Below are 18,173 nucleotides of genomic sequence, written 5' to 3'. Positions count from 1 at the left end.
AGGGCAGAGGAGCATCCCAGGCCAGGAGGTGTGAGGGGGGTGAGGCCCAGGGGGGCAGAGGGTGTGAGCAGGGCGAGGGGTGGAGGGAGGGGCCCGGGAGGGGTGGGGGCAGACGTGGGGGAACGGTGAGCCTCAGAGGGGACCTGGCTGCACGTGGGAGCCCCTGGACTCTGAGCTGGGGAGTGCTGCTCCTCATCTGCACTTTGGGAGGACTGGCTCTGGCTGCTGGAGAGAAAAGAGACCCTCATGGGAGTGGGGACAGGAGGCAGCAGGGAGGCTCCTGCAGTTGTTTGGGTGAGAGATGGGGGAGCCAAGACCAGGGCTTCCAGTCACAGAGGAGGGATGGGGCCTCCCAAACAGACAGTCCCCTGGGGAGGACTGGCCCCTGTGGGAAGTGTAGGGCCCCAGGCAGGAGCCCCGGCCCGGATGCCCCAGGGCCTGTCATCAGACCTGCCTGACTTCGGGCTCCTCATCCGTCACGTGGGGTAGGAGAGCTCATGCATCATGGGGTGGCTTGCCCTGAGCGGGAGCCTAGAGCCCTGACTGCCACCATGCCCACTGTTCCACTGGACTTCCCGCTCCAGAAGTTGGCCTGCGAGCCTGGCCACTCCGACCACCATCCCCCTCTTCGGCATTCCCAAAGCCGACCTTGTACCACCTTCCAGAATGCTCTGTGGGCTAAAAGCCACTGAAGCACAGCCTTGGGTTAAAAGCAGGAGCCTGGAGGTGGATGGGCCTGCGTCTGAGTCCCGGCTCTGCCTGTTCCTGCTGTGCGACCCTGGGCGGATTGTACCACCTCTCTGATGCTGGTTTGCTCATGGGAGAACACCCTGACCTCGCAGAGCTGGGGGCTTTGCTGCACAGGGCTGGCCGGCGCCTCACACGGCGCGGACGCTTGGAAAGTGAGGGCTGCTCTCACCATTTACCGGAGGGTGACCAGCACCCTGACCAGCACCCACCCTGCTCGGCGGCTCCCTCGCCCTCTGCTGGCTCCACAGGCTGTCATCCCGTGGCTCCGGGGCCCTCTCCCGGCCACGGCTGGCGCCCGCGGGACACCATGTCCTCCACTCCTGAGACTGCCCCTGACGCTTCCTCTTGCCTTCTGGTTCTGGCCCAGCCTGTAGGCTCAGGTCTTACCTCCCCGGTGAAAACTGGGTCCCTGACTTGATGTGTCGCCATCACCGGGGAACAAATAATGACAGCTAACAGGGGCACAGCCCTCGCCGTGCGCCGGGCACCATCCCCCATCCCGAGGGCTCTGTGTTAGCCCACTTGTTAAACCCACACGGCAGCTTCCCCCGGAGCCACTATTCCTATGCCCCGCCCCCCATTATACAGATGGGAAACTGAGGCACGGAGAGAGAAAGTGACTACATGACACTTGTCCAAAGACACATGGCCTGAGTGGAGGAGTCGAGATGCCAGCCAGGGCCACGAGGCCGCAGAGCCTCCAGGGGTCACCGTGCTGGACCACCACGTTTCTATCACAAAAGATGGCCCCCAGAAGACGTATGGTGTGTGGAACATAGCTGCCTTTGGCTTAATAATACGCTTTTATATGCGGAAAGAACATTCTGGAAGAAACAATGAACAATGATGACCTCTTGAAAGGAGGAGTCATTAGGAAGTGGAAAAACGGGACTTTTTCATCTGATCCCCTTCTGAACTGTCTGAATTTACTGTACCAGAATCACATGTTATGACAACAATGATAACAAAAACCAGTTTTACAAAAGCTGACACCTAGACTTCATCACTTTGTAACTCAAGACAGAAGTCTTTGGCCCGTGGGGACAGAAGCTGTGGGGCTCCCCATGGTTCTGAGGTCGACGTCGTCTCTCTCTCCTCAGCTGCCAGCCTTGGGACTTTAACAAAGTGAGGGCGGGCGGGCGGCAGGCTTTGTCAGGTCATACTCCTCCCAAATGAGAACGCCTGGGCCGGGGGTCTGGCTGCATTAGGGAGCTCTCCGAGGGCCTTCTCTGGGCAAGGGAAAACCTTCAGATCCGAGAGAGAAGGACGGAGAGACGCAGAAACCCTGGAGCACGCATTCCTCCCATGGGAGCTAGGAGGGGACTGACCCCCCGTTCCCTTTGGATTTCGCCATTTCCCAGAAGCCCCTGCACGGGGAGAATGAGACTCAGCGAGGACACACGATGTGCGGTGCCCGTCTTCCCCGGGGGGAGCAGGCTGGGCCCTCGCTGCTTATACCGCAAAAAAGGGGCACTGTCCACAGGCTCTCCTCTGGAGGACGGTCACAAGACCTGCTGGAAACTTTAAAGTGTGCTCTCCTTCTGGGAGTGTGTCCTTCAGAGAGGCTCGTGTGGACCCACGGGTGCCAGGGACACTTCACGGGGTCCTGCCTGTGAAGCGCACAGAATCGGTGGGCAGGAGAAGGGCGGGGCCCCAGAAGACCAGACCCTGTAGCTGCCAGAGACAAGAGGAGCTGACTCGCACGACACGGCGAGAGCTTCTCCCAGACCCGTCATGGGAATAAAGCAGTGGTACGCATAGTGTGAATTCATTTTTAGAAAGCAAAACTCACAGAGCGCTTAGCTTGGCCTATCAAGTTTACCAAACTCTCGGCTCAAAAGGTGGATATGTGGGGGATTCACTTTCAGACTACGTTCCTCACCACAGCCCATGAGGTCTGAACAATTTGTCCTCATCTCCTCCCACACAGGCCTCCCAACATTCCTTAAACACACCGGGCATGTTCCTGCCTCAGGGCCTTTGCACTGGCTGGTCTGTCTGCCCAGAGTGCCCTCTCCAGTATTCCCCATGACTGGCAGCTTCTCATCCATCCAGCTTAGCTCAAGTGTGACCTCCTCAGAGAGGCCTCGTCTGACCGCTGGACCTTCTGGGGCTCCTCCCAGCCCAGGAGCACACGGTCATGAGTTCCTGTGCTGCTTCCTCACTGTGTGTACCTCATGATGATCTGCCGTGTGTACCTGTGCGTTTTGGCCCCACTCCTCCCACCTCCCCTGCAGCCCTCTGAACTCTATGGCCAGTGTCGGAACAGGGCAGGCCACACGGGGTGCACCCCGACAGTGCTTGCTAAACGTGTAGGACATGGAACCACCCCTCCTTCCAACCAACCGACCAGCTTCCCTACCTTCTTCCTTCCAGCCCTCCTTACTTTCTTCCTTCCTTTCACAGGCGTAAGTGACTTTTATAAAACAGAACAAAGTATAGAGATACTCTGAAAAACTAAGCCAAAAGGACAGAAGTATTCCTTCCCCGTTCTGTTTAATTTGTGTCCATTTGCTAAAGTCACCTTCCCGCCCCTAGGACCTCCAGGACTCTAGTGGGACATCCTAATTCTACAGTGGAGGGCTGGCTCACCCGAGGAAATCATGCTAGAACCTTCTCCCTTGACCCTCAAGTCTGCACCTATCTCATCCCCTGCAGGTCCCACAGCCTGACGCTATCCGTGGGCTGCCATGACATGTCTAACAGGAAGAAGTACGATGAAATTCAGTTCGGAGAGTCAAATTCATCATTTTTGCTCTTATTCTCTTTCTTCTGGAAGAATTTTCCAATGTATTTTCTTTTGTTTTTTTGCTGAGGAAGATTGGCCCTGAGTGAACGTCTATTGCCAATCTTTGTCTATTTTTAATGTGAGTCACCAACACAGCATGGCTGATGAGCCGTCTATGTCCATGCCTGGGATCCAAACCTGTGAACCTGGTCCACCAAAGTGGAGCGTGTGAACTTAACCACTGCGCCACAGGCCGGCCCCAAATCTATTTTCTAAATTGCACATCCTAAGCAATAATTCAAAATGGTATTAATTCCAGGTTAAAAAACCAAACTGGGCTTATAAATCTCTGATCCTTTTCCTTTTTCTCAAGATCTCCGCTCTCCTCCACTGTTAGAGCCTCATAGCCTCTGAGGGTGAACTGGACACTCTCTGACGGTTCAACAAGACGAGCTCCCTGTCTACGGTCTGATATGGAACTGTCACCAAGGCATCTGGAGAGAAAAGAGCAGGCGGAAAAGGCTGAGGGCAGAGAGAGGAGGTGGCCACACTGGTAAATAGAAGGGGCTGTGAGGGACGCACAGCCACACGCCTGGTGGTGCTTGGAATGTTCTGGAAGGATGCAGGAGAAATGAAATGACAGCCACTCTGGGGAGGGGGCTGGAGGCGGGGGCCGGGGCCGGAGAGAGCCTCGGTTTTCACGGCAAACCCTTTTCTGCTGGTTTGGTTTTCACCCTGTGCGTGTTTGACTTTTCAAAAAGCAAATGAAGAAACATCCAGAAGGTCCTGACTGACAGGCCCTGGACAGCATCTCTGCTTTGCCCGTGTTGTCTGAACTGGGATCCTGTCATGTCGTGGCATTAAACCACTTACGTTAGAAAAGAAAAAGACAGAAACATTACAGAGAAGGCTCTGCAGTCAGGACCCCGGCAAGAGCCGTGTCTTGTTCCTGTGAGGGGAGCGCCAGAAGCGGAGGGCGACCAGAGGCTGCAGCTTGGCTGGGCCCCATCCCGCGACTGCAAGCCTCCACCTGGGGCAGCTCCCGGGCCGGTTAATAAGCTGATTAGCATCATTGCCCCATGGCTGGCGAGGACACGCACCAGGTCTGCACGGCACGGCAGGTGGCTGGCGGGTTTTCCTAGAAGGATGCTGGGAGAGGGGCCAACCCTGCCCCTGACACTGGGGAGAGGCCTCCTCGGCTCCTGCCATGGCTGCACTGAGCTGGACCCAGGCCCGAAACCCCAGCAAGGAGGGGCCCGAGTGCCAGGTGTCACCCTCCAGATGCCAGTTCCCGCCAGCCTGGCCAACAACAGCCAAACGCCTCTGAGCCAGTGCTCACCCTCTCCCAGGCCGTGCCGCTCTGTGCCCGCATTCCTTCACCTCATCCCCTCGGAAGCCCAACAGGAGGGGGGCTGTCCCTCTTGTGGATGAGGATGCTTGGGGCCTGGGCCCTCAGGGGCGGCCCCCAGCCACTGCTCCACCTTCAGGCAGCACAGGGTGTGGTCCCCAGGGCCTGTCTCCCCCTCACTGGGCCTGGGTTGTGGAGTCAGGGGCCAAGCCACATGCACCTCATGACAACCCTCCGTGGTGTCGCTGACCCGGTTAACACCCAGAGGAAGGGTGGCAGCGTGGCCCTCTCTGGAGGAGGAGAGGCCCGTCCTGGCTATGCCAGCCCTGGGAAGCTTCTCGAGGAGGCCAAGGGCCACTGGCCTGCCGGGGCAGTGCCAGCCCTTCACCTGGGCTGAGATGAGACTGCCAGGGAGGAGGTGCCCAGGACGGCCACAGGGCAGGGCCAGGGACACTGGTGCTGCCTGCTCCCTGTGAGCCTGGATCCCCTGGGCCCCGTCACACCCGCCCCTGTGAAGCCCCGGGCAGCTCGAACTCAGTACTGGGCCACATGGATTAATGGATTAACGAAGCAAGTCTGCACAACTCTGGAGGTGGGACTGTCACCCCAATTTAAGGAGAGGGAACTGGAGGGGTGAGCAGCCCACGAGGACCCACCCTGACCCCATGTGGCTCTGCCCCCCATGGCTGGAGAAGGCAGGCCAACAAGCTGAGGGTCCTGGGACCAAGTGGTCAGAAGGGGCTTTGCGGCCTGCTCCCGAGGCAGATGCACTCGGTCCCCTCACACAGACTCTCTGCCCTCCCCCAGCTCACTCCATCTGTCGTTCAACCAACAGAGCACATGCCCAAATACAGGGGGCCGCTTCCCTCCAAGAAACGAGTCCTCAGAACATACGAGTCCCTGCCTTGGACGGGGTCCGCCTTGAGTCTCTCCCGGGACGAGACGCTCTGCTCCTGATCTTGCCGGGTATGGAGCTGGCTCTGCCCCGTCTCACTGGGCGACCTGGGCTAGGCACTTCTAACTGTGCCTCAGTTTCCTCATCTGGAAATGGCAATAAGAATAGGATCCCTCTCCTGGGGCCAGGCCTGGACAGCCGGCGCAGAGTGGCCTGGCTGAAAGGCAGTGTGCCCTGACCAGAGAATGGAGGCCAAGAAAGTTAGGGGACGGATGTGGTAACTACTCCTGGGGGGATGGGCTCATAATACGTGGTGACCTTGTGGGGACAAATGACAAAACCAATCATCATACACTTGCAGTGATGAACCTGAACTGACCAAGTGAATCTGGGCAAGTGTCTCAACCATTCAGGACCTCGATTTTTCTCATCTGGAAAATGGGGTGCCAAGGGCCCACGCCTACTGTTCCGGACTCAGAAAGTACATGAATTTACACAGGTAAAGGGCTGTGACGGTGTCTGGCAGGGCAGCTGTCTGTAAATGTAGGTAAATGTTATGCAAATAAATTCTTGTGCCTCGGGATAAAATTTTAGCAACAGCATCATACACAGATCAAAAAAACACATGCTTAACCTCAAATAATTTAGTTGGAAGTGATGACAATGTTTTCTGGAAAACTGGGTTAGGTGACTCACAAGCGACTGTAACAATGACAGAGACACTAACCTCCAAAATGCTCGGGGAGAGTTTGAATAAAACGGCTTTATGAAAGGGGAGTATGTGGACAAAAGCAGTCACTCTAGACTAGCGTATTATCTTATGCATGGGATTTTAAAAACGTATCTATAAATTAATAAATATTGTAAGAATCCATGGAGTTATCTTATTTGTGTCCCCAAATACTTTATAGATTCAGCTTACATACGTTCACACGGACACACACGTTACGTGAAGGGCTTCTCGGATCTTCCCATTGGGAAGGGGCTGGTTTTTAGGGTTGTCCTATATCCAGGCATATTTTCTGAGCATGTACTACGTCCAGGGCCCTGGGTGGGGCTTGGGGTGTCCCTGCTCTCCCAGGACTCTCAGCTCAGTGGGGGCGACAGAGAGGAAGGCGGTCACCAGGAGATGACCTCCGGATGGGCGCTGGGCTGGGCCCATGGAAGGGAGGGGGCGTGGGCTCTGCGGGAGGGGTGAGCCTGGAGTGCGCTGGGAGACCTTCTCCAGGGCAGGCCCCGTGTGCTGAGGCCGCGACGGGTGTTATGGGTCTTCCCAAAGATGCATTGAAGTCCTAACCGGGAGGGTCTTGCAATGTGACCTAAGTGGAAACAGGGTCGCTACAGAGGTAACCAAGGTACAACCTGGCAGTCAGGGCGGACCTGAACATGGTGGGTGTCCTCACAAAAAGGGGCAACATGGACACAGACACGCGCACAGGGAGGACAGGAAGCCTGGCGAAGAAGACAGAGGAGGGGAGACGCATCTGCAGGCTGAGGACTCCCCCAGATGGCCAGCGGATCAGCACAAGAGCAGATGACAGGGAGGCAGGGGGTACATCCCTCTTCACGCCCTTGGAGGGAACCCGCGCTGACACCTTGATCTGGGACTTCGAACCTTCAGCACCGCCTGAGCCTGGGCCACCCTAAGAGTGGGCCTTACATACCCTATGGGGTTGCAGTGACAATGAAGCCAGATGCCTGCCTCAGAGCTTCACGATGGGGCACCCAGAGTGCCAGGCAGGCCACTAGTGTCTTGTCACCAAGACAGTGCCACCTGCTTTCCCAGGGGGTGGGGGTGGGGATGGGCTGTGAAACAGAAAAATGACAGAATGACAGCAGGGGCCATGAAGGCCCTTCTGAGGAGATGGCAGCAGATTGGGCCTGTGTGGAGGGCCTGAAGCTCTGGGGCGAGCCCCAGGCGGTGAGGAGCCACTGCCACGGCCCTGTGGGTGGCCTGTGGAGTGAGGAGGGGGTGTGGGGTGGTCACATGGGGTGGACGGGAGTCGGCCCAAGCACACGGCGCACCAGGGCCTGGTATGAAACGTGCTCAGAAACGTGAGCGGCTCTCACTAACTCTGGTGGGGGGGCGGGGGGGTGGCACTGGAGTCTTTAACCAGGGGCCTGGAGGACGGGGACTCATTCCCAGAATGCCCCTGGCTGTCAGGGAGGTGTGTGAACTGGATTCTCAGAGTGATTCAGCGTGCTTCCCCTCGACATGTCCAGGGACGCTGATTCTACTTCCTTATGATCTCTGTGTCACCCCCACATTTGAATGGCCCCATCCAAGTCATGAGAGATGACCTTACAAAGAACAGGATGGAGGATGGCAGACGCCCTCACACCCAGCAGAAGGGAGCCGTGGGCCAGGTTCCCAGGCTCTGATCCAAGCGCCATCCCTGACCAGCTGCGCGACTCGGCCTCAGGAGCCTCATCTGTAAAATGGGGCGAACAGTAGATTCACCTCACGGAGCTGCTGAGGACTCAGTGAACTAACTCACGTCCAAGAACTCAGAACCGAGCCTGGCACACAGCCAGCACTCAGTGAACGTCAGACACCACAGTCCCCTATCATGAAGGAACGACGGCTCTCTCCTACCTGCGTACTTCTCGTCTCTCTTTCGATTTGCAGCAAAACCTCAAACGAGCTGCTCACACGGCAGCCTCCACGTCTGCTCCCCTTCTCTCCTCCTGCACCCCCGAGTCACCTCCACGGGGCTCCGTCCCAGCTGACCGCTCGTGGTCCATCACCCCCGGGCGCCTCCTTCTTAGCCTCCTCTGCTGGTCCTCCTCCTCTCTAATCACTGAGGGGCTCAGGCCCAGTCTGATACCTCCCCGCCTCTCTACCCACACTCCCGGCCTAGTCAGCTGCTCCAGCCTCGTGCCTCTATGCTGACGACACCCAGGTTTCTCTCTCCAGCCTGCTCCTCACTGGGTCCTCCTCTCAGCTCAAGGTAAAGCCACCCCTGAGGCTACGAGACCTGGCATCCTCTTCAACCTCGCCCTCTCTCACTCCACATCCACTCTGCTAGTAACCCAGTCTGCTGCCATCTGAGAATCTATCCTGAGGCCGCTCCTTCTCCCCTTCCTCGGCCTCAGCCCTGCTCCTGCCTGGGCCATCTCAGCAGCCCCTCCCTGGTCTCCCAGTTCCTTGCTGGTCGTGCCCCCCATGCAGCCACAGGGACTCTGTGAACACCCTGTTTAGATCATGTCCCTCCTGTGCACCACACCCTCGCGTGAAGCCATGTCACTCTGAGCAGACGCTAAAGCCCTTAGAGGTGGCCCACAAGACCCTCCATGGTCAGTCCCTAAGGCGTCTCTGACTGCACGTGCTCACTGTTGCAGCCATCCCAGCCACCCTCCCGCACACCAAGCGCGCTCCTGCCTCAGCATCTCTGAAGCGGTCATCCCTCTGCCCAGGATGCTCCTCATCCGCACACTGCACAGTGCCAGCCACCACTGACCTACTGCGTCCTTTCCTTAGTTACTCTATTTGTAGTCTATCTCCCCAACCCGAACGTCAGCTCCCCGGGGGCGGGCATCTCTGCCTGTTCACAGCTGTGGTCCTGGCGCAAACTGGTGCAGTGTCCTGCTGAATGAGGACAGAGGTGCTGTCCCCTCCCCTGCCCAGAGACGCTCCAGCTGTGCCTCACAGGGCGTCCGGGCACTTACTTCTTGGGGTCAGTGAAGGGCAGCGGCCGCGGTGGGGGCTCGTCCGTCCTCTTCCAGCCTGCTGGGTGCTTATTGCGCACAGGCTGCTTGGAGAAGAAGGACTTGGGGACAGAGGCGGAGAGCTGGAAGGCGCTGGGCTGGGCCAGCTGCGAGGGCCGGGGAGTCTCTGCGCTGGCTGTTTTGTACACCTGAGCGGGGTAGCCGGCCCTGGAGCCCACGTCACTGCAAAGTAGAAACGAGAGAAATGAAGGATTGAATCCGCCCCACGTTTCAGAGGACCGATCTGTTTCAATTTACTCTTGGGAAAGAAGAAACTTCACTCACACAAGAGAGTCACAAATACACTCCTGCTGTGAAAATTCCAACAATACAGAAGCCACATGGAGAAAAGCAAAGCTGCCTGCACGGCCCCCAGTCCCACCCAGGAATGCCCTCCTAGCACGTTTGGTGGCTCTGTCGGAATCTAAAATGTCACCTCCGTGGGTGGATGCGCCCCGAGATTCTGTCTCCTGGACCACCTCCAGCCGAAGGTGGGGTCCTGCCACCTGTCTCTAGAGGTGCCCACGGTTCACAGTGTGCTCTGTCCTCTTCACCTTCTGCGCATTCCAGATACACACGTGTACACGACCAGAGAACCAGCACCCTTTCTGGAGGGGGGGTGAAGAGCTACGTTTTTTATAACTAGGTTCATGTCAATACACTGTTCTGTAACGTGGATTTGTTTTTTTTACTTAAAATGTATCTTGCCATGTAGTCTCTTCATTTCAACAGTTTTTGAGCACCGACTACACGTCAGACAACATCCCAAGTGATCTAACCAAAACCACAGCTCAGCATCCCAAATGCTGGGCTCCTGTGAGATTAACGCTGCAGTGAACCCCACTGCTGTTCGCTGGGACCCAACTCTTGGGGACCCAACCGCTTACCCCACTGAGGCAAATCAACTTTTAAAACTTTTCAGTAAAATTCCAATTCCATTTCAGGTAAGAGGTATTTAATGAGAAAATTAACGCCCTTGGAGTGTAAGTCAATACATCCTTTTTGAAGGTCAACTTAGCAAGATGAAGGGGTGGGACTTTGGACTATGGCCGAATGAGAAGACTGGCAATCCTCTCTCTAATAAAGCACAAAACTGACAAAGCCCACCATTTCGGCACTTGAAACTGACCAAGGGCATACAACAACCCAGGAAACGTTTATACTTGAAAACTGTGGATCCCCAGGGAAGGAAAGAGGGCATGTGTGGCATTTTGGCCTGGGGCTCTTCCCACCCCCTGCCCAGCTCAATGAACCAGGAACTTCTGCCACAGCGGAATCTCTGGCACAGCGCCAGGCACACTAACACACGCGCAAAGAGAGTTTCAGAAGAAGGAAGAAAGAAAGCGGCAAAAGAGAGTTGAGGAAATCATGGCCGAAAGCCATCCAAATCTGATGAAAAACATGAATTACATATCTAAGAAGCTCAACAAATCCCACGTAGGATAAATACAAAGACATTCACACCTAGAAAAACAGGTGGACGTCAAACACTTATAGATAAAAACCTTGAAAGCATTAAGAGAAAAAGGATTCATTGCACACAGAGGAGCATCAATACAATGATCTGCTGACTCCTGGTTTGAAACGGTGGAATGGAATGATATTTTCAAAGTGCTGGAAGAAAAAACTGTCAACCAAGGGTTCTACATCCAGCAAAACTATTCTTCACAAATGCAGGCAAAGTAAAGACGTTCCCAGATAAACAAAGTGAGTGAATTAATTGCTAGCATTATCTGCAGAGTGAAATAATACAAGAAGTCCTCAGGTTGGAAGGAAATGACTCCAGATGGTGAGCTGAATCCACATGGAGAAATGAACAATCCAGGATGGCAAATCTGTGGTTTAGAAGAAAAGACTCTATGGATTTATGTTTTCGTATTTCTTCTCTAACTGCCTTAAAGCCATAAGACTGCATAAGGCAATAATCATAACACCATACTGTTGGGTTTATAACACAGACGGACATAATACATATGACAAAAATAGCACACAGGAGGGGGAAGGGAATGGGGTTATATTGGAGAAAAGTTTCTGTATTTTATTGGCATTGTTAGTATTAATCTGAATTATACTGATAAGATGCATATTATAATACGCTAAAAAATTCAACAAAATTAAGAGAAATCCAAACTAAAATACACTAAAGTATACTTAAATACATTTAATTAACACAAAAGAAGTCAGTAAAGGACAGAGGAGCAAGAAAACAGTGCACATATAGAAAACAAACAGCAAAACAGCAAACGTAAATCCAATCACCATTCAATAATTACATTAAACACAAATGTTTAAACATCCCAATCAAATGGCAGAGACTGTCAGACTAAATTAAAAGAGCAAGCTCTGACTTATATGCTTTCTACAATTTAGCAGCATCTACTAACAGGGCCAGGACGGGCACTGGTGAGGGGACGTCCAGGGAGCCATGGAGCACATCGCACCAGGAGTGGCCTGTCTGGGACGGCCAGGAGGCAAGGGCATCCGAGCCGAGAACTGGAGGATGAGCAGCACCTGTCGAACGCTTGACGTCCCTGAAGTCCGTGCCACAAAAGGCCAGCACCAGCACACGCAGACACACAAAGGATGGCACTGCGTGCTGCGTGCAATCAAGGAAACTCGGAAACGGCAGGAACGTCTTTTGATAGGAGATGAACACATCATCCCCAGCACATCCATACGATCAAAAAGTACGCAGCCAGTGCAAAGCATGAGGTAGATTTCTGTTTATGGATGTGGACAGGTGCCTGAGCTACAGAAAGTGGAAATAAGGCTTGGTGCAAAGCTGGACCTTCTTTCTCTTTTTTCAAATGTCTACGTGTTGTATGATTATTGGGCCTTTGTGGGTCTTTTTTACAAAAAGGAGATGTACGGTGTTTTTCCAACTGTGGGTCAGGAACTCAATTTAGTAGGTCTTGACCATTATTAAGGGGAAAAAAAGGAACAGACTAAAATAAAAAACGTTGGTGTACATGACAGGACCGTGTGAGACTTCATTCCGGGTGTCTGTGCTGGGTGCAACGTAAAAGGCTTTTCCTGTTTTGGGTAATGGTCAAAAATGTTTGAAGGAACTAAGCTGGTGCCGACTGGAGAAAAATCTCCGGGGGAGTGTACACTGACTGTCTCTGCAGGCAGCACTGATGGGGAACGCGTACAGAAGTCAAGCGAAACCGTCGAAGTCACACAGGGTAAGAAGGAAGTGCCCTCTGACACTCAGTGCCCTCCTCTGGGCAGCCTCGCTCCACCCTGTCTTCCTCTTTGACAGAGCGCCTGGGCATGGGTGCGAGACCGAGTGCGTACCCTCCCAACTTGTCTTTGTAAAATAAATGGCAGCACATTGCAAGCTCGCTCTGCACCTGCTGTTACCTCCACAGCACGTTCTGGAGATCTCTCCACGTCAGGCCAGACAAGCCCCCTCTCTTCCATGGCTGCAGAGGGTCCACTCCATGGACATACCCTCATGGATTCTAACTCTAACAGTACACATTTCTCGACCTTGTCAACAGGCATGTTCAACTTCTGTGAGCCGAGAAAACAAGAGAGGATCTTAAAAAGGAAGGGAAAAAGTTGAACACCAGCTCCATCCATTGCCTTTTTCCAGAGGGGCTGCTCCTCTTCAGGCCTCGTGGCAGACCCTGTGGTGTCATCCCAGTAAATAAAGGCTGACTACTTGTCCCTTGCTTGAGGGAGGTGACCAAACATCCAGCCCAGGGGGCGAATCCTGATTAGCTGACATCACTTGTCTGGGATGGGCTGGGGTGGGCCCGTGAGACACCGAGTGTGTGTGTGGACTGTGTGCCAAAAAACACACAAAGAGCCTTTGCAGAAAACATCACCCCCTCTGCCACTGGACACTGACTATCTGCTTAAATGACAGGCTCTGTGAGACCATGAGGGGACGCAGCCTGTAGTCCAAGATGGGCAGGACAAAAAAGGGGAGAGAACCTGGGTCCTTGAGTCAATGAATTACCCAGTCCTGGGGCCCTGTTACCTGGGACTTCGAGTTCTGGGAGATAACAGACTTCTCCCAAGGAGCTGGAATATTCTGTTGCCTGCAGCCAAAGGCCTTCCCACGGCCGTCCCATCTTCAGCCGCTATGAGCCTCAGGAATGGAAGCAGGGCCACAACAAAGCGCCAGGCCCTCAGCAGGCTGTGCCTCTCCACCCAGCCCTCCAGGCGGGCCGCCCTTCCCACACCCCCAGGGACCAGGAGCCATGCCAGGCACGCTTCATTTCTCAGTGGCAGCGGGCAAGGTGTGTGGCACAGGTGGAGCCCCCACCCCGCCACCAATCAAGAGAGAGCACATTTTCTTTCTGAAGCACCGGCGTGGCCAGGGGTCCTGGCTGGCTGGGCCTCAGCTTCAACTTCAAAAGGGAGGCAGCACTGTGCGGCTGATGAGACACACTGCACTCTTTGCTCAAGTCCTTTCCCCTCGACGAATCTCAGTTTCCTCCTCTGAGAAATGAGGCAGCGCCCGCCTGCCTCATGGATCACACAGCGCAGGCCGGGCCCGGGAGATGCTCCCCGAGCTGCAGGTAGGAAAGGGGTGGTGGGTCCAGGGGCTAAAGGCTCCGGGCCCAGCCAGGACTCGGGGCGGGGGGACCAGCCTGCTCTGCATCCCTACCCCCACCCCGAAAGGCTCTGCGGCTCTGCATGTACCTGTGTTGTATCTTAAAGGAGCATTTAAGGGTTGAAGTGAAAGGTTCCGTGGCTTAAAAAACAGCTGAAAAAGCACAGGCTGGATGGAGACACCACACAGCTGTGCGGCCACGTGCAGCTCTGGCTGCCTGGCCCCGGGGACACTGCCGGGGGCCTGGTGGTGGCGTAGGCACCATGGGAGCTGGGCCCTGCCTTCAGGAGGAAGGATGGTGGCAGAGCAGGTGACGGTGGCACTGCACCGTGCCCCGCCATGCTCTAAGCACCTTGCAGGGGTCACTTCATTCCATCGCCCCAGCAACCCCAGGAGGTAGGATCTACCACCATCCCCATGTCTCAAGCGGGGAAACTGAGGCCCAGAGAGACTAAATAAACTCACCACTTGGTCTTAACTGCTGGACCAAGCTCGCCCTCTCTCCCTGGTGTCTGGCGTGGGCTTGAGAGTCAGACCCGTCCCTGCACGTGGCTGGGATTACGCCCCAGCGTGGGAGCCGCGAGGGGCCGCACGGCACCGTGTGGCCTGGGAGCGGAAGCGGCAGGTCCTCTGAGGGTGGGAGCGGACAGGACCCGGGGTGAAGACGCACTGGCTCAAGATCGATGCGGAATCCGAGCCTGCTCCCCACCGTGGGCACCACCGCAGCGGCCCCTGTAGCCCACCCCACAAACGCAGCCCCGGAGCCTGGAGCCCCAGGCGGCTGATGGCCCCCTCCTGCCCGGGGCGCTGCGGCCCCACCATCCCACCACCTGCTCCATGCCCGCTGCCCTCAGCTCCTCCCCCTGTCCCTCCCTGTCACGCTGCTTCGGCCACATGGAAGCAGCCCCTCAACCGGCCAGAAACATGTCCACGCCGCAGCCTGTGCGCTGCTCCCTCCCGCTCCCCCGAGTCCCAGGAGAAGCCTGGCCTCCGCTGCCCAAGCTGACAGGGACTCCGAGCAGGTCTGTGTCACATGTGACCGCAGCCTCCTCGTGAACACAGGCGGGGGGGCCCAGCGGACCCTGAGGCCTTGCAGAACCTTTCAGGGCTGCACCCCCAGAGGGGCATCGCCGGGAGGGCCCGGCCTGGGCACCTCTGTGTGGAGCCTCGGCCTGCCCTCAACGGCACTGACAGATTGCTCTGGAAGTTTGGGACGTGTGCTGCTCACGGGAGGTGGGGCTGGGGCCGCCCGGGATGCTCAGCCCACGGCAGTGCCCGCAGCAGGCCTGGTGCCTGGCAGCGAGCCCAGGAGCCGGGCTCCCATGACGAACGTCTGTGGGAGAATCTGAGGCACTGAGGTCATCGCTGGGCACAAGCTGCGACAGGCTGCGAGAGCTGGGGCGCTGGGTCCCTATAGGGGCTCGGCAGGGCCCGCCTCTCCCCATGGCCCTCCAACTCTGCCAGCAAACTCACTCCCCACCGCCCCCACCCTGAGATTGTCCATTTTCCCCAGAGCAGCCCTGGGCGATCTCTCGTAAGTGAGATGATGTCCTCAAACGCCTCCCGTGGCTCCCACGTCCCTCAGATTGAACCCAGCATCTGACCACGGTCACTCCCGCCCACCCTACCCAGCTGACCTCCTGCCACTCTCCCCTCCGCCCTGGCTGCTCCACCCCCTCGGCCACCTGACCATCTCTGGGCACTGCAGATGAGCTCGCCCTCAGGGGCTGGGCACAGGCTGGTTCCTCTGCCTGGGTTGCTCCCTTGCTTCCTACAAAATGTCACCTCCTCCCAGAGGCCTTCCCAGACCTCCGCCCTGTTCGGGCTTTCTCCCCAGACCTTATCTCCCGCTGGCACGTTAATATCACACGGCTGCTCGGGCGTCTGTCTGCCTCGTTCTCTCCGGGAGCACCTCAGCTCCCTGGGGGAGGGACAGTGCCCTGCTGCATCGCCGTGTCTGAAACACAACGGGCTTCAGGGGCGGGAGAAGGTAAGGGCACCATTCCTCTCGGGCCTGCCCCGCCCCTCTCCTCTCCAGAACCTCCGGCTCCCCATCTGCAGCAGCCTCCTGACCCTCAGTAGCCACCATCTGCAGTGTGGCTGGCAGGACTGTGTGTGGTGTCGCCCCGCTGCCATCCCAACCTCCCATCCCAACACAGGCCCGCTGAGCCAAGGGGCCTGTGTTCAGGGACCTAATGGCACCGTCCCTCCTCCCCACCTCAGGACCTTTGCACACGCTACTCCCTCTCATAAGTACACTGTTCTCCGTCCTCCATCCTTCCCTTCTCTCTCTTTTTAAATTGTAAAATAGCCCATATACAGCAAAGTGTACAAAATATATATGTACAATTTCAAAAACAGCTACAAAGCAAACACCCACATAACTTGCCCCAGATCAAGAACATATCATCAGCCCCCCAACACCTCTTCACCTGCTCCCACCTCCTCATCCCTCTCACCCTGGGCAGGGATGACAGCCCCCTCCAGGACATTGTCCCCGCCCCAGGCTAGATTAGACGCCCCCTCCTCCCCCCGAGGCCTGTACCGTATCCACTCTGGGATCCCAGCCTGCTCCTCTGCAGCCTCTCCCCTAGCATCATTTATTCCTTACTGTTCTAACTATTGGCCTGCTGTCTCCCCGGCAGCCAGTGTGCCCTCAGCACCCAGCAGGGGGCCGGGCATACAGTAGGCACTCACTGTGTGAATAAACCCAAAGAGCTATGTTAACAAAGCGCTGTGACACAGAGCCCAGGGCGGCTCTGAGCACCGAGGCCGGGCAGCAGGCTGTCATCGTGCTTGGCCCGAGGGCACAGATCGATGACAGCAGGTGCAGGGGCAGCGAGGCCAGCAGCAGGCAGAGGCCCGTGTGGCCCCTGGGACCCAGGTCTGACCCCAAGCGGGTGCTTGGCGACCACGTGGGGAGCCTGTGCCTGTGGAGATGGGCAGACTGTGGGAGGACCAGCAGAGCAAGGTGGGGTGAGACTGATGGCAGGATGCGCAGGTCTCTCTGGACCGCTCTGCCCCCCAGCTCCCTGGCTGGTGCAGCCTCTTGTCCAGAAGCCCCTCCCACAGCGGGGTCAGGCGCCTCCTCCAGGCTCCTGCATCCCAGGCGCTTCCCTCACCCCAGCCCTGACTACTCGGCCTGTCACTGCCTGGGGCCAGGTCTGCCTCCCCCACTGGTCCAGGCCTGGGGCTGTCTCAGTCGGAGTCCCCAGCACAGCCCGGAAGAGGCTTGACCCACAGGAGACATTGTGCCTGAGCCTGAGGCAGGGCCTCATCTTTATGTACCACCCCCCACGATTCTAAGGGCAGCCAGGCTCGAGTCTTGTGCCAGGCCGTGTTCCAAGGGCTCTCCACACTGGCCCGGTAATCCTCACACGTCCCTATGAGGTGGGATTGTGATGTATCCCCCCTTTCATGGATGAAGAAAACGAGGCCCAGAGAGGTTCAGTCATGTGTTCAAGGCCACACAGCCAAGACAAGGCAGGCGGAGGGCTTGAAGTCAGGTGGGCTGGAGTCTGCACTCTCATCTCCCATGAATCTGTTTCTTTAAACCAACTCGTTTAATTTCCTGAACTTGCCCAAGGCAGGACCCGTCAGTCAGGGGATGGGTAGATAACATTTTTCCTAATACTCATTAAAGCCAGCACATATCCATTTAAAATAAACCCTTTTCCTCCGGTACCACCCAAATCACCTCAAGCACCCCATTTTGGGAAACGCACTCCCCCCGAGCGCCTGGTTGCCTAGGAGAAAACTTCAGGAAGCAGATTTAATGAGTGGGTGAGAACATCTGCAATTAGCCTCGATTGTCTGCATGCAAACGAGAGCTCCCCAGCGCAGGGCCTCGTCTGGAGCCGGCTCCTCACGAACCCCTCTCCCAGACATGGGTAATCTTACGGCCACCCCCTGCCTCAGCCACTGCTGACCCCGCGGCGCTGCTGCCATTGTACCCTGGAAGCCAAAATCCCACAGGTACCAAGTGTACCAACAGGGCTGTGCCCGGCACAGGGGCGCCCACACTGAGACCTGAGCCCCGGGGGGGACTCTCCGGGTGCCGGGTCCCCCTTGGGGGGCGCTCCGACAGCCGTCTCCATCGATGGACGGTGGGCCGAGCTGAGGGCTGGGGGTCTCTTGGGATTTGCTCATTATTCCTCCTCAGCTCCCAGCTCAGTGT

The 18,173-nt window shown here is 56.5% G+C and overlaps 1 protein-coding gene across 7 annotated transcripts in view; it reads right to left on the bottom strand.

Moving 5' to 3' along the window:
• SIPA1L3 (signal induced proliferation associated 1 like 3) overlaps positions 1–18,173 on the bottom strand; it is a 260,408-nt gene that overhangs the window by 15,554 nt on the left and 226,681 nt on the right. For 6 of the 7 annotated variants that reach the window (XM_044759866.2, XM_044759864.2, XM_070498190.1 and 3 more), the window contains one exon: positions 9,391–9,612. The exons of the other annotated variant lie outside the window; for it this stretch is intronic. In XM_044759866.2, coding sequence (XP_044615801.2) covers positions 9,391–9,612 — 222 coding nt within the window. The remainder of the gene's footprint in view (positions 1–9,390; positions 9,613–18,173) is intronic. 7 annotated transcript variants of the gene reach the window in all.

The sequence above is a fragment of the Equus asinus genome, chromosome 26 (genome assembly GCF_041296235.1).
Source record: "Equus asinus isolate D_3611 breed Donkey chromosome 26, EquAss-T2T_v2, whole genome shotgun sequence".
NCBI lineage: Eukaryota > Metazoa > Chordata > Mammalia > Perissodactyla > Equidae > Equus > Equus asinus.
Note: the sequence above shows the minus strand (reverse complement) of the source record. Positions and strands in the feature narration are given on the sequence as shown.